The 21,653-nt window shown below is 62.3% G+C and overlaps 1 protein-coding gene across 3 annotated transcripts in view; it reads left to right on the forward strand.

Moving 5' to 3' along the window:
• The window catches only part of CACNA1C (calcium voltage-gated channel subunit alpha1 C), a 360,468-nt gene that overhangs the window by 34,340 nt on the left and 304,475 nt on the right, over window positions 1-21,653 (forward strand). For all 3 annotated transcript variants that reach the window (XM_072954550.1, XM_072954552.1, XM_072954551.1), the window contains exons 2-3: window positions 9,960-10,281; window positions 13,737-13,842. In XM_072954550.1, coding sequence (XP_072810651.1) covers window positions 9,960-10,281; window positions 13,737-13,842 — 428 coding nt within the window. The remainder of the gene's footprint in view (window positions 1-9,959; window positions 10,282-13,736; window positions 13,843-21,653) is intronic.

A 21,653-nucleotide genomic window follows, 5' to 3' on the forward strand; every position in this document is an offset into this window, starting at 1 on the left:
CGCAGCCTTCTCACTCTGAAGACGAGGGAGTCGAGAGCGATTTGCCCGTGAGCCCAGGACAAGGGGCGACGGAGCCGGGAGCCCAGCTGCGTCCACTTCCAGTTCTTCCCCAGACTCGGGGGGAGTCACGGTGGCTTCGTGTCTGTCTGAAGCGTAGTCTTTCCGGGGAGCGGCCGCCTCAGGGCCGCGGGCTCACTTTTCATCGCCTTCCATCTTCTCGCCTGCCGGCCGTCTGGTTTTGTGAGGATTCATGGGATAAAAGGCACTGACTTTTCTAAACGAAAGAACCGCTGTGCTTTATGCGGACCGTGCTTGTGGAGTGGCCTGTCACGTTCAGGGCCCACGTGCTGCTTTGTCCCACCGCGGTGATGATCCGCGTCCAGGAGGAGGCCGGAGAGGCTGCCGGGCGTGTGCTGGTGTGTGCGGTGTGTGCAGTGTGTGAATGTGCGCGGGGCCCCCGGCCCCCAGCACATCCCGCTGGCGATGGGAGAATTTCAGAGCCTTCCACTGACACAGCGCCTTGGGAAAGGGAGCCTGGTTTGCAGGAATCTCTGGAATTCTCCGTGTCCTGAATTCTCTGGAGAGTCACTCTTCCACACAGCGACATGCTTAATCTTTGTGTGTGAGACGCCGCGATTTTTAAGAGGTGGTTGCTTAACGAGGAGGTGTGCTTGTGGGGAAAAGATTTCTGTTTTTTTGTAAAACAGGCTTCATGCTTTATTTCGCGTCGCAGAAGACGGGGACTTTCCCTTGGGCCCCGAGGAGCGTGGTCCTTATTAGGCAGTGCTTCATATTTGAGCTGCACTTCCACAGGCAGAATCTCACTCGTCTCCACGGCCGGCCTGGGAGGGACGCGCTGTCCTCTGTTCTACAGACGAGCAGACCGAGCCCCGGGGAAGCTGTGGCACTCGGTGCTCGGCGGGGAGGCCGGTGCAGTGAATGCGGTCGTAGGGTCGGGGGCCCGGGTTCTGATGGCGAGAGCCGTGTGGCTGGAGGAAAGCCGCGTGCTCCCCCCGCGCCCGGCTCTGCTCCCACTTCTCCGAAGGGCTGGTGGTCCGACGGCGGCACGACTCAGGCCTGGGGGCTCTGGGCAGTGCTGCATCGCTCTGCCGACCGGGTCTGTCGGCTCCTGCTCCCGCCGCCTGGGCAGGGTTCCAGAGCTCAGCCTCCCCGTCCCCGGTGGGGCGCAGTCAGACCTTCTCTCCAGGGGATCGGGAGGGCCATCAGCCGCGAGGGTCTGAGTCTGGGCCTCAGCGGGGCGGCACCCGCTCTTCCACGGAGTCAGAGCCGTGGCTGTGGAGCTGGGCGCTGGCTCGCATGGGATGGAGTCGGGGAGTTACTGCTGGTTCCCGAAGGTGCCCTGCCCCCCTCAGTGGGTGAAGTAGGCCGGCAGGCGGGTGTCCGTGAGGGGACTGGGCTGTCCTGTGCCCCGCCCTCCCCGGTGGTGAGGAGGCAGGAGGTCCCGGCCACTGAATCTGCTAAAAACTCTCCTCCCAAAGCAGCCCTGACTCCGGTGTTCGGTTCTGATGTTTGGAAACCTTGTGTCTCTGTTTTTCCAGCAATAAAATGGGTCCAGAGCAGCAAATACCCCTTGGTATCACAGGGCCAGAGTCTAAGTGGTGAATGTGAAGGGGAACAAGGCCGCGGGACAGTTGCCTTCTGCGACATCCGCTCATTCATCCGCTCAACACGCCTCTCGTGTGCCCGCGTCCCACGCAGGCGTTGTGGGCTGGGGACCGAGTAGTGAGTTGGGTGGACGAGGTGGACGAGGGTGCCTGTTTCCTGGGCTTCCTTTCCGGTGGGGACAGGCAGCAACCACTGAACGAGGACATAAACACGTCTGCCACTTGGCAGACACACTGATCCGCGTTATCGAATAACATCTTCCCTGTGAACTTCTGCTCAGAAATCAGTGAAGCCTGAACAGAAATTCTGCAGAACTTCCCTGCAGCCGCCATGCTTTGAGCACCTCCTGGGTGACAAGCATGTGCGAGGGTTTCTGAGCCAACAGAGCTGGTTCCTGCCCTCAAGGGGCTCCTGGGTCGTTGGGAGGGTCGGAGGAGGGCCCCGCGTGGGGGTGAGGTCCTCGGGCGCTGGCCCACTGAAGGGCAGCGGGAGCTGGTGTCTGGGCCCCGTCGCCGCTGCTCGGGGCCTCTGTGACCCTCCTCCCGCTCTCTGCGCCGCGCCTGTCCCCAGACCCCAGCCACCTGGGGGATTCCCCATTTTTCTAGCTGGATCCGACCTCCGTCGGGGCCTGGTCTGCCCTTTGCTGCCGTGGCCGCTTGGCATTGACCCTCGATGAGCGAAAGGCTGACTCCCAGTCAGCTTGAGCGAGCCCTCCGCGAGGCCTTGCGACTCAGGTTTGCCATCAGCAGGTGGGGACAGGCTCCCCCACCGCCACCCCTGCCGGGAAGTCAGCGGAAGAAGGCTTTCCTCCCCGTTGCACTTGACTGCTCGTGCGGGTCTGTGTCTGCTTCCCGGCTGTGCTCCTGCTCCTGCTCCTGCTCTCTGAGGTCAGCGTGACCCTGAGTACCACGAGGGGTCGGCCTTCGGGTGAGGGTCCTCTGCAGCAGGAGGCTGGTCTGCTTCTGGGGGTCCCTCCCAGGCTTCCTCCCCATGTGCTCTCCGTGGAGAGCGGGGGACAGGCTGAGTTCGCTGGGTCGCCGGGGTGTGACTGCTGGTCCCCTTGCCGTTGGCCTGGGCTTCTGAGGTGCGCCGGGGTCTCTGCTTTGCCCCGCCCCAGAGAGGTGGGATGGAGCGTAGACAGGCGGGCTATTTAAGGCAGCGCCCGACCCCAGAGTTGAGGGGGTGGCCACAGCTGTCCGCAGTCCCTCACCCTGGTCTCTTTATTGTGGAGATTTGACTTCCACGGCCGTGGACCCGTTCTGAGCGTCTCAGTCTCCCATCAGCTGTGTTTGTAGAGGGTTTGGGATGAGGAGGGCAGAGAGACCGAGGGGATGCTGTTGGCAGTGGTGCGGAAACAGCTCAGGTAAGAGAAGGGGGCGGTGGACCCTCTGGGTGCTCGGTCTGGGGAGGGGCCTCCATCCAGCTGGGATGTCCTGGGGCTCCCGTGGGCCCCCTTGTCTGGGGGGAAATGTCAGCTTCCCCGTCTGCCCACTGGGGAAATTAGTGTCCCATTCATTTGTTGAGAGTATTAGCCCTGAAAAGTGACTTTTCGCTTCTGTGTTGTTTGTTGGATCTTAGACTCTCTTGTGCTTTGAAATACGTCTTTCTGCCTGGGTGGTTATTTCCCGATCAGAAAACCCGCCCACCCAGCAGCTCTGAAGCAGGCCTCGATCGCTGTCTTCAGTTCCCTCGCAAGTGGGATCCAGCGCTCTCCCCCGTTTCTCACTGCTTCTCCCTCCTCGTCTGGGCCTGCCATCACGACTCCCTCTGCGCATAGACCTGGGCCGTCCGCAGTGGCGGGTCCTGGCCACGTGAGGCTGCTTACATGTAAACTAACTGAAATTAAATGAGATTTAAAGTGCAGCTCCTCAGTTGGACTGGCTGCACCTCAAGGGCTTAAAAGCTCCTGACTGGTGGCCACCATATCGGACCCCCAGAATTCTTCTTACCCCCACCGTGGCAGGAGTTCCACGGGCCGGTGCGCAGCAGCCCGCCTGGGTCAGTTGGAGTTCAGACCTGCAGCAGACAGTGCTGTGGCCGTTTTAAGAGGAAGGACACTTAATATGAGAACTGGGGGCAAGGCCTCCAGGCGTGACCTCAGACCGCACCGGGGAGCGGACCTTTGTGAGCGCTGGGACTCTGGTGTCAGCTGAGGCGTCAGGACTTGCTGTGCCGGGAGCTGGCTTCGCGACCACACCACCGTGTCCACGGTCCAGGGGCCAGGAAGCCACGGCCAGAGCCTGTCTGTCCCTACAGAGGGAGAATGTTGAAATCAGTGCCCCCCCGCCTGACTCAGTGTCAGCCGGGTCTTGAGTTGGCCGAGCCCACGGCCCCACCAGTCTGGACACAGGGAGGCTGGACGGGGGTGTTCGGCTCCGAGCCCCCAGGGGACAGCAGGGCACGGAGGCGGCGGCCGGTGGCTGCTGAGCCAGTCCACCACCAGTCTGCCCAGGGCTAAGCCGGACCCCCACCTCCCCAGGGTGAGCCCCACCGGGCTGGTGGTGGCAGGCCCTCGCTATCTCCTGAGACTGAGACAGCGTCTAACCCGTCAGAGCGTTCCCGCCATCTGCCTCACGCACCAGATAGAGAAGATTAATGGCCTCCTGCTTTCTACTCATTTGGCCTTTAATGGGCAGAGAAAGCTCGGTTTCTGTTTCAGGTCGGCTGCTACGCTCTTAAAGGGAACGTAGGCGCCTGGTCCCTGCAGCGAGACGAGCGCTTCTGAGAAGATCTTGGGTGGCCGTCGGCCGGAAAGAAAGCCCTTCCTTTGCGCCGCAGGACCGCTGAGCGCAAGGATGCGTGGGACCCGAGGAGGAAGTGCGTGTGTGGCCCTCGCCTTTGCACGTGTGAACTGCTGTTCCTCCGCCCCGTCACCAGCTGGGATGGTGATGTGTGTACTGAGGCCGGTCCTGGAGAGTGACCCCCTCTGTGCACGGCTGAAGGCGCAGAGGCCAAAGAGGGAGGTCGTGCTGGCGAAGCAGGCCTGCGGCCCCACACCTCTTCTGCACACATGGCTAACTGGGACCCCTTCCGGTGCCAGGGGTTGGGCTTCTCCAGTCAGAGATAACACGGAGGCAGGGAGATGGGTGGGGAGCCTGCTGGCCGCCAGGGTTTCCAGTCTGACTGGTTAGACAGGAGGTGGGGGTCGGGAGGAGATCTGAGAAGGAATCCGCAGCAGAGAGCAGAGGGAACGGCCTGCTGAGTGCGCGCAAAGGCACTGCGGCAGGTGAAAACTGAGCATGTCTGAGCGAAACGGGACCAGGGCGGCAGGCGAGCGTTGGACCGGACTGAGGGAGGAGGCTCAGAGAAGTGGGAGGGCTGGTCCACGCGGGCTCACGGGCCGTGCCAGAGCCTGGACTTCGAAGAGATTTAACTGGGACAGTGACAGGGCCTGGTTCGTGATTCGTATTTCTAAAAGGTCATTCTGGCTGCTGCTGGAGGTTGGGCAAGAGAAGGGAGGCGGGTGCCGGGGGCGCCTGCAGCATCGCAGGCGACAGAGGGGTGGTGGCCTGGACCGGGGTGGTGGCCTTGGAGGTGGAAATCGTTGCTCACAGCCTCTTCCCCAGAAGTGCTCCCCCACCATCATGGCCAGGAAGTAAGCAGGGGGGCCTGGAAAAGCACGTCCTTTCGGGCACGGGTGGATGGATTCCAGCGCCGTTTCCCAGGTCCTCCATATCACGATGTGCTGTCACGACATTATGTTACAGTAGCAAACATATTGGGTAGGTTCGGGATGTGGCCCTGGACCAGGTGTGGCGATGGAGGTGGACTAAGGAAAAACTCAGCCGTTCTTGGCTGAACGGCTCCAGGTCCCAGCATCACCCTCTCCCTCGTGGAGATCCCGGGAGCAGGACCCTTGCAGAGCTGACATGCCTGGGGGCCTGGCCTCGTCCTGGGCCCTTGGAGCAGCAGCAGCAGCTGTGTGTGCAGGAGGAGAACCTGCTCTGTCTTCGGGGGGGCTGGGCTGTGTGACAGGTGACCGTCACTTTGTCCTGCACGAGGAGGAGCCCCGCCGGGAGCACCCACTAGTGTGTGTGTGTGGCCGGGCCACTGAGCTGCTGCCCCGGGGCTGGTCCAGAGACTGGAGCCTCAGTGCGGAGAGTCTAGGGAGGCAGGAGCCAGCGCAGACTTAACCGGTGGCATCTTTTCAGCTGGCAGCCAGGAGACAGAGCTTTGAATCAGCTTTATAATTTGAAAATTGGTCTCTTTGCATCGGGTGGTTATTTCGCGCTAACAGAGCCATCAGGGACGCAGTGCTGCTTCCCTTCCTCCACGGCTCTGCTCCGGATCCACTAATGTGGGGCCTGAGATGGAGCTTTTCCAGCCCTGGGATTCTTGGATTACTGCGCCCTCTTGTCATGGGGGGCCTGGGGGCCTGACGGAGCCCCGGGTCTGGGTGGGGGGTCATCCCAGTGGGTGGGGGACAGTGACTTGAGGAAGGGAGGCTGAGCTGGGCCTCGAGGTGCAGCCTGGGTGAGGCCGGCTGAGGGCCACGCCTGTCTCCCCCATGTGCGCATACGTGTGCGCACATGCGCGTGCACGTGTACGTGTGTGTGCACGTGCGCATGCACATGTGTGCAATGTGCATGCATGTGTGTACATGTGCGTGCGTGCGTGCACGTGTGTGTGTGTGTCCCGAGGCCCTCCGTGGTGTCACGGGGCTGCAGCAGCGCTCGGGTGCCGGGACTGAAATACTGCCGGCTGTTTTCCTGTCCTCTGGCTGGGATAGGCTGACATTCCATTTCTCCCCACGGGCTTGTTCGTATGTGCTTTCTCCAGATGGTGCGCTCCTGAGAGGTCCTGGGGCTCTGGGAACAGTTCATGGTATAAATGAGGTCACCCCCAGCGCAGAGTCCTCCGAAGTCAGCCCCCCAAGACGAGGCATTCAGACCCCCTCTCTGCTCCGTGGACCCTCGACCGCTTGCCCTTGGAAGCCCTGGTCCTGATGCCTCGGGGCGCCCGGGACGCTCCCATCCCGGCCTTTCCGGGGGGAAGGATGTGTCCGCTTGCCTACTGCTTCCTGCCTTCTTCCCAGACGTTGCCCAAAACCTCTGGCATTGCTTGGTTTGGGGAGGGGCTGGGCTGTGAGGGGATTAGGGCAACATCCGGGGGGCCGGCGAAGGTGAGAGTTTGAAGACCACAGCGTGCAGGAGGGCAGGAGGTGTTGGGGCCTCGTCGTCAGGAGAGGGTCGAGGTCTGGAGGGTCCCACGGGGTGGAGACACGGCTGCTTTTATGTCCGTGAGAGGAGAGGATCAGTGGGTCCTGGAGCTCAGCGGAGGCCAGTCAGCATCGTCGATGCCAAACGGGGGTCAGGAAGGAAGGTTATTCATTGAAGATCCAACGGGAAGTTCAGAGTCGCAGCCCTCGCTGGTGAGCCCGGTGAGACGCGAGCCCGCTGCACCTGGGCAGTCCGGGGTGGCAGATGGAAAGAGATGCGTCCGCCCTCCTCTGTCCTGCGGTGGGTGGCATGGTGGGTGCCGTCCCGGGAAGACCACATCAGATATCAGGGGTGTTCTTGGGGCGGAAGTGCAGCCCCTTCAACCTCAGGCCGTGACCCTCGAGGAGCTGCTTCGCTCGTGGCCACATGTGAGTGCACACGTGTGCGTGTGGCACACGTGCGAGGCCCCAGGAGGCGTGGACGCGGAGCCCTGGGTGGCCATGGGCACCCCGCCCTCTCCCTTCACAGTCCCCCTCTCTCCCACGCGATGGAGATGTGCGCGCTGCTCTCCGGGGGCAGGTGCCTCGGTACGGCAAGTTCTCTCCTCCAGCCTTTGCTTCCCGGGTCTCGTGGGAAAGGTGCAGGCCTGGCCTAGCGGGTCTTCCTCGATTTGTGCTTCAGACCCACCCAGTGAGCGCAGAGAGGACGGCAGCAAGTGTGCGAGAGACGAGACTCCTCCTGGGAAGCGCAGGCATCTCCAGGGTCCTGCCGTCCTGGCTGAACCCCTTCCCCCAGGGGCGGGGGGGCGGCACTGCCTCACAGCTGGGGTGGGGGGGGCCCGAGGAGGGAGTGATGCTGACGCAGAGTCCGTGCCAGGCGGAGGAGACGGTGAACTGAGGAGTGGGGACGGGGCTCTGATGCCACAGGGGCCAGGTGTGAAGGCGCAGGAGGCAGCTGTCAGGGCAAGGAGGGCAGCCGACCAGCTGGTACCCGAGCGGACCTGCGATGCTTATGTGGTGTCGTGGGGGGTACCTGTAGCCGTCATGCCGTTCTCGGCCTCTTGTGCCCCTGGTAGACATCACTCATCCATCACCGTTCGCCTCCCTGCTGCGCTCAGGAAAGTCCCAGAACCCTTAGGTACAGCGTTTTGGACAGTCATGCCCATCAGTTGGCACAAGGCTGGACACTTGCCATCTGTCACTGGTGTGATTACCGGAAGGACATAGACTTCGGAATCTGGTGGGAATGACAGCCCAGGGAGGTACAAGCTTTGTAGCACTGAGCAAGCGTATTGGTCAAGACTCTTCTGGCTTCCGGGGACAGAAACCCAGTTTAGGTCAGCTGCAGTTTCTTGAGGAATAGAACCGGAAAGCTCAGGGTAAGGCTGGCATCAGGTATGGCTGGATGCAGGCGCCCAGTGGTTTTCAGTCTGTCTCTAGGGCAGAGTGGCTCCAGGCTCTGTGGCTAAGCCGGGTCACTTGCTGAGCTCTGAACTGGCCCCCATGCGGGACAGGGTGGCAGTGGGGGTGAGAGGGTCTAGACAGCCAGTCACACTGGGAGCAAAAGTTAGCTTGACCCTCAGACCTAGAGGGATGGGCCCAAGATGAGAGCGGGGAGAGGTGGCCGGGGAGGCAGCGTGCTCACCCGGACCCAGTGTGCTGCGGTGGGGCGGGGAAGGGGCCGTGTGTCTGGGCCAGCAGCTTGCAGGTGATGTTTGCCCGCTGGTCTGGCTCCGGCCGCTGTCTCCTGGGTGACAGACGTGGCGTCCAGGTGCCGGGCTCTCTGCCCACAGGCTTATTACCCCGTTCTCTGCATTTCGTGGCACCTGGCCAGCCGGCAAGTCCAAGGTCACAGTCTGTCCTGGGGCCCCGGCTGAGCCCATCCCTTAGTAAACCCTGTAGGATCTGGAATCCCTGGGGTGAGGCTCCAGCCGACCAGACAGAGGCCAGCCCACCAGGTGTGCGCGGTGTCATAGGGACAGTCCTGAAGGTGTCAGTTGCCTTCAGACCTGAGATGTGCAGACGCTTCTGCAGGATTCCACAGGTTCCTACCCGGGCTTCATTCCTGCCTGTGTCCCTGGCCCCTACCTGGTCACCTCCTGCTGCACACGGCGCCCTTCCCACATCCAAACGCTACGCAGTGAGTCAGCCAAACAGGCGGCTTTACTGCTGCAGACGCCGAGCTGTCTCCGGGTTTCTGCAGGCCAGGAATCCAGGATGGGCTTGCTGGGCGGTTCTGGCTTGGGGTCCGTCATGGGGTTGTGGTCAGTTGGTGACTGGAGCCCCTGGGGGCTGCCTGGGACCCCCCAGCATAGGCTGGCTGGGCTTCCTCACAGCATGGCGGCCTCGGGGCTGGGGTGGCGTTCTCCACCCTAGCCTTGGAGATCATGCCTGCTGTCACTGCTGCTGTGTGTTCTCGCTCACAACAGTCACCAAGGGCCAGCCCCACTCCAGGAGGAGGGCGCAGAGATCCTGTTTCTCAATGGGATGATGTCAGATGATTTGCTGACGTGATTTAAAACCATCACAGCTCCGAACCCCCCCATCCACCCAGCGCTCGTTGCCAGATGGGTTTGAAGCACCTGGTGGTGACCTTGCTTTGGCTCAACCCCTTCACCTTGTTTTTCTTTTGTTTTTGGAACTCAGGTGCAGAGATTCGAGTGAATTATACCCTTCGATTCACCGTCTGTCAGCCCTGATTCCTGCAGTGGCTCTCACGCATTCATTCCTCCTTCCTGTCTGTCCCCGTGCCCTGGTCTCATTGTCCTCTCCTCCTTCCACAGACAGCCATTCTGCTCTCTTCGTATGTTTTCTTATAAATATGTGTTTAATTGACACGTATTGCATTGCATCTTCATCTTTTTCTGCGTCCTTTTCTTCTCCCTGTGTTTCCAAGGCCCAGACGAGCCGTAACGCATCCATCTCCGGTCTTGTCCCCCTGACGTGACGCAGTGAGACTGAGGGGTGGGGAGTGACGTGTCCAAGGTCACACGGCTGAGCTGGGACCAGAGTGCACTCCCTGCATCACACACTCATGTTTCCCTGTGGCCTCCCCGGCTCCTCCCGTAGTTGGAAATAAGATTTTTTTTAAAATTGTGAGCCTGGGATCCAGCACGTATCGCAGACGCTCCTGTTTCCTCCCCATAACCGCTGTCCCCTGTGCTCTGCCCTGCAGGTCCCAGCTATGGGAGCCCGCGCCCGGCTCACGCCAACATGAACGCCAACGCGGCCGCGGGGCTGGCCCCCGAGCACATCCCCACGCCGGGGGCCGCGCTGTCCTGGCAGGCGGCCATCGACGCGGCCCGGCAGGCCAAGCTGATGGGCAGCGCCGGCAACGCCACCATCTCCACGGTCAGCTCCACGCAGCGCAAGCGGCAGCAGTACGGCAAACCCAAGAAGCAGGGCAGCACCACGGCCACCCGCCCGCCCCGCGCGCTGCTCTGCCTGACCCTGAAGAACCCCATCCGGAGGGCCTGCATCAGCATCGTGGAGTGGAAGTATCCTCTGTGCTGGGTGCCGCGGGGTGCCCGTCCCGGGGGCCTTCCAAGTGCGGAGCTCCAGGCCCCGTCCAGGCTCAGAGGGCAGCGCGTCTGGGGTCGGGCCTGGGAACCTGCGTGTGTCAGAGGCCCCCGGGGGGGGTGCTTTCTGCATGATAAGCAGTGTTTGAGAAGACAAGCCTCAGATGTAGTGAGCTTGCCCAGGACCCACTGTGTGCTGGGTTAACGGTGGCCCACACCCAGGCCCTGCCCCTCCTCCTGGGCTGTGACCTCCCAGTCCAGGGTGAAGGAGCCCCACGGAGGTAAGGGTGCTGCTTGGCGCCTGGCCCGTGGGGCAGGGCCTGGGAGCATGCCGGCGTCACCTGGGAAGTTGTGCCGGCGCTCCGCCCAGGCCTGTGTGAACTCTGCAGCTGGGGTGGAGGACCCCGCCTGGGTTTCAGCACAGACCCGCTTTGTCTGGGCAGAACCCAGTGAGTGGGGCCTGCAGAGAAAATGGCTTTGAAGGGCTGGGCTCCCACCAGGCAGTCATGCCCCTCAAAGACCAGCAGGTGCACCCCCGACTTTCCCCAGATGACATACACCCACAGGGCCCATGGTTGGTGGCAGGCAGGACTAGAACCCTGGACTCAGTGCCCAGTGTTTCCATAGTCACGGTCCACACAGGCAGGGCTGGCACGTCTCCCAGGGCTCAGGATGGGGTGTTGGGTTTCATTTACGAGTTTCCGTGGAAAGATTTAAAAGTCTTGGGAGCGGATGAAAGGTAAAAGATGACTCCAGAGAGAAGAAAGTTTCTGTTCAGTGAGAAATGTTGGTAAATGCCAGAGCCCCCAGGCCCCAGGTCACTTGCGAGGAGGCGGCTGTGGAGCTGGCCCGTCTGTCCTGGGGCCAAGGTGTCCGCTTCCCGGACGGCCAGGTGAGAGCCCCTGCTGCGGGCGCCCTGGTCGGTCTGCTGCCGTGGCTGCCCAGCAGAGCCGTGCGTGGGGGCAGCTGGGGCCTGTGGCCAGAGGCCTCGAGACGGGCAGGAGGCCTGGAGGAGCTGCACCACACAGGTCACAGCTGGCGGCCGGCCGAGCAGGATTCAGGTCCAGGAGCCCGAATCTGAATCTGCGCTCCTGCCTCCTGCGATCCGAGAGTGCAGAGGAAAGGTGCTGGGGACGTTCAGAGGATGCTGAATGGGACACTGGGACCCGGTCTGGGCCTGGACACCCAGCCCAGCAGCCCTGCCGCCTGTGCCCTGAGGGGTCACAGCTCATCCGAACCCACAGAGATGCGGTTTCCTCGTCTGTGGTGGGGAGTAACCTTGGTCACCTCCCCGGGATTTAGCAGGAGCTGTGGAGCCCGGGCCCCCAGGCGCACGCTCAGAAACCAGACCTCAGGAGCCATGTCCAGCAAGCACCCGAGACCTCCCGTCCTCTCTTCCCCTGCTGGGGTGGGCGGCTCCCGGGTGAGGAGTCCTGGGCGCTGAGTGAAGGCCAGGTGACCGCATGGCTTGGAAAGAAGGGGGGCAGCAGTGACACCCAGCGCAGCTGGGGAGCAGTGGGGAGCGTGACATGCCGTCCACGGGAGGCTGGACTCTGGCCCTGGACGGGGGAGCCGCCGTGTTAGCAAGGCCGTTACCCCGGTGCCCACGGTGGGCTCAGCCACCTCCTGTGCCCCTCGGTGGGCAGGAGAGGAAGTGGACCAGCCTCAGCGGGGCTGGGTGGTGGCCTTCCCAGATTGCTGGGAAGGGTGGTGGGAGGTTAGGAGGTGGCCTGTAGTGCCAGCCCCTCAGTGCTCCCGGGACGCTGTCACAGGTGAGGAGGCAGCTTAAAGAGGGTCGGGTGGTCCAGGGAGACGCACCACCTGCAGGGCATCCGGGGTTCTCCCCCAGTTTGCACCTTCTCTTCCAAGCAGGAGCCCCGCACTTTGACATAAGGACACCCTGAACCGAGGGGGGCGGACTGACCACGCAGGAGACACCCTGGGCTGGGCCGTCACCCGCTTGGAAGAGACGGGTGACGTTTGAGGTCTGGGGGCGCTGACCTCGGCCTGCTCAAAGGGCAGCAGGGCCTATGGGAAGAGATGACTCAGAGGCCTGGCTCTGCCGTTGGCCAGCTCGGGACCTGGGAGAGGTGGCTTGGTTTTCTGTGTCCGTCAAGCTGAGGGCTGGGCAGGCCCGCTGCACGCCGTCTTCTTGGCATCAGGGCACATGCAGGAAGTGCCAGTGTTTGTGAGGCCTGCTGGGTGTGTGGACGCCCAGCTCCACCCTCAGGGCACGCTGGCCGGGAGGCCCTGGGCTAAATATTCCCCTGGCGACAAAGGTCCGAGGTGCCCCGTGGCAGAGGAGTGAACAGCGGACTCTGGGCGGGGGTCTGGGTTCCGGTCCTGGCTTCAGCGCCTGCTGTGGGCACTTGGGAAAGTTTCTCAGGCTCTCTGGGCCTCAGGGGTTTGGACTGGACGCTGTCCAGGGTCTGTTCCTGCTCCAAGACTCGTCAGCTTTGTGAGTGCAGGTTCCCTGGGAGATGGAGGGGCCCCTTCTTCCAGGAAAGTCCACCCTCTTTTCTTCCCCCTCCTGTAGGACCCTGACGAGGCTGGAGGCTCAGCCGTGTTGGGGAGGTGGGGGTGGGGGCTGAAACCCACGAACCAGGCGCTGCCTCTGAAGCTCCCTGCGCTGGCCTTCGGGTGAGGGTGCAGGGCGGGATGGGTATTGTCCCAGCTGCTTGTTTTCCTCTTGAGAATGTGTCTGCCCTGATCTCTGATGCAGGAATCCGGGCACGGGGACCTCCCTGAGTGCTGGGGGGTGGACCTGGCTAATCCCTTTAGGCCTGGCACGTCCTCGGGAAAGTCAGGAGGCCCTGGGAGGGCCGGGCCCCCGCAGGCTGAAGAGGCCAGGCGTCTGCAGGGAGAGAGCACAGCCTGCCGTGCTCCTGGGGTCGGGACCCCGGCACCTTCAGGCTCGCTGGACGCGGTCAGAGAGTCAGCGGGGAGGGAAGAACAGTCTAAGCTTCAGGTTAAAAGATTGAAAGTAGCATCTCCAAACTTCAGTGCAAGGTCTAAAGGTCAAGTCCCTGCCTTGCACCCCGCGGGGCCCGCCTCTCCCACCGCGAGCTCCCCGGAGCCCGGGTGTCGGCGAGCCCTGGCTGGAGACGGCTCCGCTCTTTCAAAGCCACCCTGGAGCCCACGTGAGGGAAAATGAAGTCCAGTGCAATCTAAATAAATACAAGACGGGGAAAAGTTTCAGAAATCTGTGTTTACTCTGGCACGCGACTGGCCTCCACTGCTTTGACATATTAGGAAAAACTTTGGCGGGGCCCCACTAGGAGCACTTAAAAAGGCACATGTTTCTTTTCAGAATACAGGGGCTTGGAATGTATTGTTCAAACAAAATTCCTATGAATCTTTGATTCGTTTTTAAAAATATATATTTGTGCGTGTGTGTGTCACTGGCGTGTTAACTTCCTTAACCCCTTCCGCAGGCCATTTGAAATCATCATTTTGCTGACGATTTTTGCCAATTGCGTGGCCTTAGCCATCTACATCCCCTTCCCAGAAGACGACTCCAACGCCACCAATTCCAACCTGGTAAGTGCGCCGTCACGAGCGTCTGCCTTTGCATCCAAGTCGGGGGAGGCCAAGCGCGGGTCACGCGGGCCCGAGCGAGAGCGCGTCTGGCGCGTGTGGACATCTGCCCGGGTGTCAGCTCTGCTGCGCTTTGTTCAGGTCAGCACCTGTCGTCTCTCGGCCTGTGTTCGGAAGGAGCATGGCGATCAGGTGGCAGTGAGCTGAGTGTGCGCCCAGGAGTGTGAGTTCTGGGCGGCACCCTCAAGGGCAGGTGTTTGCGGGGTCAGCGAGTGTTCTGGGTCATCTGTGGCGTCTGTTTCCGGGGCCTTTGTTCTGCAGGGAGGGGTCGCTCGGGTTATCTGTAGCCTCGGTGCTCGATAAAAGATTTCTAGGAAGCTTATAGGAAAGTGTGTCTCGCAGCCGAGACGTACTGTTTGGTTAGAAAGGTTTTATGTTCTTGGGGACGGTGGCTTTCCATCTGGTTGGTTGGGAGGCCAGGGCTGGCAGTTTGGGTTAGAATGTGTCCATGGAAAAAGTGTGGAGAGTGTTTACTTTGGGCTGAGCGTGAAGTCATCACAGAGGCCTTCGCGCCGTCGGGCATGGGGGAGGGAGCGCTGGAATGCAGCCGGGCGCTCCGGGCGCGGGGCCGCCGGCGCTGAGGGAAGCCCTGTCCCCCGCCGTCCGCTGCCAGGACACCACGGCTCTCACGGGAGCCCCACAGAGCGCCTCTCCTGCCGCCAGCACCTTCCTCTAGCAAGCGAGACCGGACCGTCCGATGAGATGGTTCCTGGAGGAGGCGGGCGGAGCCGAGCCGCCTGCTGCTTCCCTGGCTTCTCGCAATATCGCGGGGTCATTAATTATCCTGCTCTTCGGCCGCTGCCCTTTTCCCTTGGCTCCACCAGCAGGTCCGTGTGACGCCCATCGGGGCTTCGTGGCCGGGTTCTCACACGAGCTGCAGGTCCATCTTGGACGATGTTTGGGGTGTGAGGTGGCGGCTGCCGCCCGTGGGCCACATGTGGGGTCAGGCCCGGAGCTGGCTCCTGTGCCAAGTGATGACATGGCCACCGGAGTCCACGTGGCCTTCGGAGGCGTGAATGCGTCCCTTAACAGTCAGGAAAGCTTCGCTGTGTCAAGAGAAATACAAAAGGAGTGTCCCACGTGGCCCCTGGGAGGGCCGCCTCTGTTGGTGTCTCTCCTTTCCCGAGTGTCACCTCCCGCCCCACCCTGTCCTCCCCGAAGGAGCTTCACACTTAATCTAAAGTTTGGAGAAAGAATCCTCGTCTTCTCTGGAAGCCAGTGAAGCTTTGGGTCGACTCTGGGCCGGAGCACAGAGGGGTCTGCTGTCATCTTGGGCCCCAGAGCCCAGGAGGATTAGCAGGGCCTCCGGGGGAGCTGGGCGGGCTGGGGTTTGCAGGGCCCACCCCTCCAGGCTGGAGAGCACGGGGTCCCGGGATGTCCTCTGGGGTGGGGGACGCGGAGGGCGCAGAGGGGCGCAGAGAGACGTGGCGAGACAGTGGTTTCTCAAATCGCTCCGCCGAGTGACGCTTGCGCTCAAGTCGCTCCGCCGAGTGACGCTTGCGCTCTAAAACTGGGCGGTGCTGTTGGTCGCACGGTTTGGACTTCCGTGCGCCGTGTGTTTACAGTGAGCGAATCTCACGGTGTGTGAATTGTACCCCAATGACGCTGATTTGAAGAAAAGGGTGACAGCCACATGCCAGCCCACGCCTCTCAAGGCTTCCCGGCCTGTTGCTCTGTCCTCCCAGGTGACTGGCGGGGCAGGGCGGGGCGGGGCCGAGGGTGGAGGGAGAGGTGGTAGGAATGGCCAGGACTTGTGGGGGTTACAGTAGGAGCTGGGGGTGCAGAGGAGAGCGTGGGGGCCTGAAGGGGGTTGCAGTTACCAAGGCAGTGGCTGCCTGTCTCGAGCCGTGGGTTGGGCAGTGACTTTGTGAATTAAGGAAGCATGCTGGGAAGATGGGGGGTGTCCTCCATCCTAAATACACACACGCGCATACACACGCGCACGCACACACACACACAGACACTTCCCAGCTCCGCTGGCTCCGTCCCTGAACTGCCTTTCGGGGATGTGTGCACACACACAGGGTCGTGCTTTGAGTCTGACATTTCTGAGGCGGGGTCTGCCTTCGCCTCCTCGGCCGGCTCCTCTCTGCTCCCCCCTCGGAGCCCCGGCCCCCGTCCGCGGGGTGCAGCAGACACAGGTCTCAGCTGGCAAACTCGGGAGGAGGAGAAACCTGACTTGTTTTTCTTTCTCCAACAGAACATAGCATCTGACCTGAGGCCCCGCTGGGCCCGGTGGTGTCAGCCTCGGCCCGTCCCCTGGGCTTGTGGCTCCTTCTGGGGTCTCCCCGGGGCCACCGCGTCACTGGCCCGGGGGGCAGACACCCCTTGGCATGCTCCACGCCCGCTGGACCCCCCGGGAGGCCTTGGACTCTGCGCGTGCAGACGGCGTGGTCTCCTGTTCCCCAGTCAGGCTCTCTGGGTCGTCTCTGGGGCTGCGGGGGCGGGACGGGCTGCGGATTCCAGGACGCACCCGGGGTCTCACGCATGTTTGCTTCTCACTGGTGCTCCCGAGTCCGTCTTAGGATCTTTGTGGCGTCGCGGTCACCCAGCAAACTCCTCTGGGGTCTTCCAGACTCGTCTGTGACCTGACCTTTGCCCTGGACCTCAGAAGCCACCGTCAGACTTCATCTTCTGCACCCACTGGGCCGTGCCTTCCCTGGGGCAGTGAGGGCCCCGACTGGAAGGCCACGGTCTCTAGGAAAAGCCCTGAAACGAACAGCCAAGCAGAAGCCACGCTGGCTGATGGGGCGGGAGAGCAGGGGCGCCGGCAGTGTGGTCAGGACCCCCCCCGCACAGCTGTTGTCCGGTGCCCCTTGGAAGACCCCCACGCCTTGTTTGGGGCACAGTCGGCTCCCGGTCTGCCCCGTCTCTCTGACTCCCCTTCCTGCGTCTGCGGGTCTGTGACTGGGCTCTGTCCTGCCCATCTCCTTCTGGTTTTCCGTCCTCTCCCTTGGTGAGCCCAGCCACTTCCACGATTTCTCATTCCCTTTCTGTGTAGATTGTTCCTAGACTTCTGTCCCCAGCTCCACGCTGGGCCGGTATCCTCTGTACCAGCGCGGCCGCTGGGCAGGGCAGTGACTCCCGACCCTTCTTGGCTGTTGTAAATGCCTGGAGAGCTCGAACGCACAGACGCCAGTGTTTTGGAAGCTCTAGTTCAAGTTTGGAGTTCCAGGGCTGAGTTTCTAAAATTCCTCCTGTGGGGGCAGTGTGGGTCAGTAGGTGCCGTCAGCCAGGAGAAAGACTTGGGGAGAAAGGTCACATTTAAGGGCGAGGGGACGAGGGGGGCAGTTTGGGGTTAAGTGAGGAGCTCCTACAAATGCAGGTGGATTTGTCCTACGGGGCAGGTGCGGGGCAGGAGCTCGGAGACAGCTGTGCTGGGGAGAGACGGGGTGGGGGGGTGGAAAGAGCCCCGGGCCTGGCGCCGAGCACCTGCGGCAGGTGCAGCGGGAGAGGCGGGGCAGGTGAGGGGAGGGGCGCGCCCGGCCCCAGGGACGCTTGGCCTGACAGTCAGGGGAAAATCGGGGAGAGCCGCGTCCTAGAAGCTAAGAGAACAGAGTTTAAGCGTAAAGGAGGCACTGGCTGGTGGTTCACACCTGTCTCTCTGGCAGCTCAAGGCTGGACAGTGAGGAGAGCTGAGCGTGGGCTCAGCGTGGGAGGAGGGGACACTGACCACGTCTGCAGCCTTGAGGGCCCTGAAACGGGAGGTGCAGATGGCTGTTTACTGAGCCTTGACTGAAACTCGCCTCGTCACGTGAACGTGGTCCCCAGGTCATTTACGAGCCCCTGCAATGAAGCTTGAGAACCCGCCCCCCCCGCCCCCGCGGCTTGCGTAGCTTTTGTTTGAATAAGAAGGGGCCGTGTTTGAGATTTGCAAAGGTTAACCGCTGTATACAAAAACAGATGAAAGGCGGGTTTCTTCTGCACAGCACAGGGAGCTCTACTCAGTGTCTTGTAGCCTTTAAAGGAAAAGAATATGAAGACGAATGTATGTATGTAGACCCACGGCTGGGACGTTGCGCTGTGCACCGGAAACCGACACATTGTAACTGACTGTCCTTCAATTAAAAAAAAAAAAAAGAAAAAGAAGAGAAAGGGCGTCTCTGGAGCCCTGCTCTGCGAAGTAGGCGCTGCTGCACCTTCAGTGGTGGTTCCGCAGCCGCGGTGGGTGCGTGAGGGTCAGCTGGGAGTCAGAGCGCAGAGCCCCAGGCCCCGCACATCCCGGTCTGTGCGTGCGGGTGGGCCCGGGAGTCGGTGTGTTCATGCCACCACCCCCCCGCGATGCCAGGGCTCACTGGATGGTCTCTGAGAAAAGCGACCAGCACCTCCGAGGTCCTGGGAGTGGGTCCCCGCCAGCGCGCCCTCTCCCCACGGCTCTCTTTAGGATCCAGACAGAAAGGGGGGCCGCGTCGACTGCCGACAGGGCCCCTCGTGGGGTCCAAGGACGACCTGTTTGTTCAGCAAAGGCGCTGGCACGCTGGCGGGAGCAGCCCCTCCGAGCCGCAGCCCTGCCCCCCGCCTGACTCGCCTGTTCACTTTCCTCCCCCGTCCCCGTCTGCTCTTCCCAGGTGGTGGAACATGTCCCAGGCTGGAACCGTTAGAGGCCTTTTCCTCATCATTTCAGTCCAAGCTGTGTGTTTGGTGCTCCGTCTAACATCCACGGTTGCACCCCAGTTTGTCATCTTTGTTTCCTTTCCTGGTGCCGGCGGAGCAGACTGAAATGTGAACTGGCCCCTTGACGCGACGTTTCTCTCTGCATCCGTCACGGTCCGGTTACGGGCAGTGCCACCTGCCACCCGCCACCCAGAGTGTCCTGTATAATAGCGCTCTGACACCCACCCCCGCCCCAGCAGCTGCTCCCCTGCAGGTAAACCGCTCCGTTTCCACGGAGCAGACTCACTGTGCGTGGAAAACGCCCAGCTCTGCAAACCCAGAGGCCCACGCAGACTTGGCTTGGGCTGAACTGTTAAGAGAATCTATTTGGCATCTGACCTTGTGCGGAGAACAGGGCTGTGTACTTTCTGGAGCCAGGGCCAGGCTGTCCCCAGAGGTGGAGGGAGGGGGGTTACTGTGGGGCTGGGGTCAGGGGAGAGGGCGCTGAGTGCTGGGAAGAACGCCGGGGTGCACAGTTTCCCATTTATGCTGTGAAATGGGGGTGACAGTGGCCACCTCGGCTGGCCTTGGGGTTGAGGTGAGTTGGGGCCGTGGACCCTCCGGGCAGTGTCCGCACGGTCCAGCGTGTGCTGCCTGGAGAGCTCTCAGCAGAGGCTGGGGGCCGCCTCTGTCTGGTCCCGGAGGTGAGCCGCACCAGTGTTCCCGCAGGAGAGCTTTGTTGGGGAGGAAACCCAGAAGGCCTGCTTCTGGCAGCTGCCCCCACCCTGGGACATGGGCGTGTCAGCCCCGCGTCACCTTCCTGGTCCCGCCGCACGGGGTGGGGAGCAGAGGGGCCTGGTGGCTTTGGGGCTGCCCCCGCCCCGCAGTGACTGTGCCTGGGACAACCCTGTGCCCCTCCTAGTCACAGCTCGGGAGCCAGGCCACACCCGGCAGGGGACACCCCACGGCTGAGGGCCCCTCGAGCTCTGAGATGAGTCGGAGAACTGATCTCAGGCAGGCATTGTCCTAATGCACCAGACACGCACACTTTGCACAGACCTGGGCCCGCACAAGACACTGACCGTGGTGAGGAGCCACGTGGCTCCTGCGTCCCAGGGAATCCGGTCCGCGCCGTGCATGGGCTGCAGGGTGGGAGGCGCGGGGCTCAGTCTGCCTCCTGAGGGGAGAATCAGCCTGACGTAGGGCCGGGGGAAGGGATTTCGGTGGAGGGTGGAGAGTGGAGGGCGGGCCCCCCTCCCCCCCTCCCAGGGTCCGGCTGGGACCTGGGCGAGGGTGTGACCTGAAAGCCGTTCTAGGGCCGGGGCTGCAGGCGCTGACCGGGGAGGAGAGGCCTGGGCTGCGTGGCCCCCGTCACTGTCTGAACCTTTCTGTTGTGTGTCTGCTGGCTGTGGGGCCGTGACGCCTGCTCAGTCACAGTGAGTCCCTCTGCGGCGCGGCCACCAGGCGCCAGCGCTTGGCAAGCACGGCCTCTAATGTCCACGACAGTGAGTCACCATATCTGTTTACTTGTTTACTTGAGGGCAGAGGATGTATCCCTCTGGACGGCTGCTCGGCCCCGGTGCCTCCTGCGGGGACTGGTGCTCGTCAGGCCCTCGATAAACGCTTGTTGAGCGAGTGGATGGGGAAGGACGCGCCCCGCCAGACGGCGCCCCTTGAGGCCGCAGGAGCGCAGTGACTGCTGGCTGAGGGCCGAGCGCCGCACGGACGCGGGGCTGTGTGAGGGTGAGGCTTCGCCCTGTTCTCCGGAAGCTTCAGGGCCCAGGAGGCGCGGTGCGGAGAGGTCTCCGGGGTTAAACACCCTAACGGCAGTCGCTGGCATTTTAAAGGATCAGCCTGGTTCTCTGGCAGGTAAACTGGGCACAGCCGAGGCCGCCAAAGGCACACGGGTCACGCGCTGCAGGACTTGGAGCTCTAACTCGGTGACCGTGGGCTCACGTGCTGGCTCCGGGTGCGGACGCTGCCCAAGGGCCTGAAGCGTCTCAGTAACCCCGCGAGACGTCCTCTGGCCCTCCCGCTTCCCGGGTGAGGACAGTGCCGCTCGGAGAAGGGAGATGCTCTGCCCTCGAAACGCAGACGACGCTGTGCTGTGGGTGCAGGCGTGTGTCCTCCACGTCACGGGACAGCTGCCGCCGGGTGCGGAGGTGTCCAGGGCTCCCTGGGCTGCGTGGGGGCTGTGACCCTCCCACCGCCACCCTCACAGACAGCGCGAGGTTTAGAACCACCCGCCCCCAGGCCCGCTGCCCTCAGGAGAGAGGACGGGGTGTGGGGAGGCCAGTGCGGCAGGGGCCGGGCTCTCCGGTGGACGGAGGGTCCCGCACGGAGGCCGCGTCACCCGCGGGCGCAGCTCTGAGTGCAGGGCGCCCCTCCCTCGAGGTTTCAGAGGAGGAGGCCTGGCCTGCTCTGCACTTGCCCGAGGACAGGGTGAGAGGGACGCGGCTTTGAAGTCTGAGTAGGTGACACCTCTTGCTCCATTTTTATCCATTTGTGTTCATTTTGGGCGAAATGTTCCATATATACTTTCACGCTGCAGGTAATGGAACCCCTTTCATGTACCAGCTCCTTTTAACCTAAGTATATTTGCGGAAAGTCTTTCTAGAATATAAAATTCGAATCCTTGGATCCTTACAAGAAAATTGGGGGCATATTTCATCCTTTTTCCGGGACTGCACTGTCCTCGGGCATCTCAAGTGTGAGATCTGCTGTGAGGCTGTGACGCCTTTGTGGGGAGGGGAGCGGAGGACGTGTGGTCCCGGAGCTGGGGTCCGGGAGGGCCCGTGTGATGCTCAGGGCCCGCCGCTGCGGGCGTCAGCCGGCCCCGGCCCCGGCCCGCCTGTGGGGCACGCTGCCCGCGCCTGTGGGCCTGGAGCCGGGCCGCAGACCCTTGCAGCCGGTCGTGTGCCGAGTGGGAGCAGTGGGTCTCCCTTAGCAGTGAAGTGCACCGGCCCTAAAGGTGGATTTGGGGATGCTGATTTTGGCTTCTCCAAAGCCTTTCTTCCCCTCCTCTCCCTTTGTTCTCACCGGTTTCTGTGTGATTGAAGCTGTCAGATCAGCCGTCTGACTAGCTGTAACAGTAACGTCCACGCTCGCCATTCGCCCTGCGGCGGCAGCGTCCTGAGAGCAAGGCCGTGCTGACTCACCGG

Source organism: Vicugna pacos, chromosome 34 (assembly GCF_048564905.1).
Source record: "Vicugna pacos chromosome 34, VicPac4, whole genome shotgun sequence".
Taxonomy (NCBI): Eukaryota; Metazoa; Chordata; class Mammalia; order Artiodactyla; family Camelidae; genus Vicugna; species Vicugna pacos.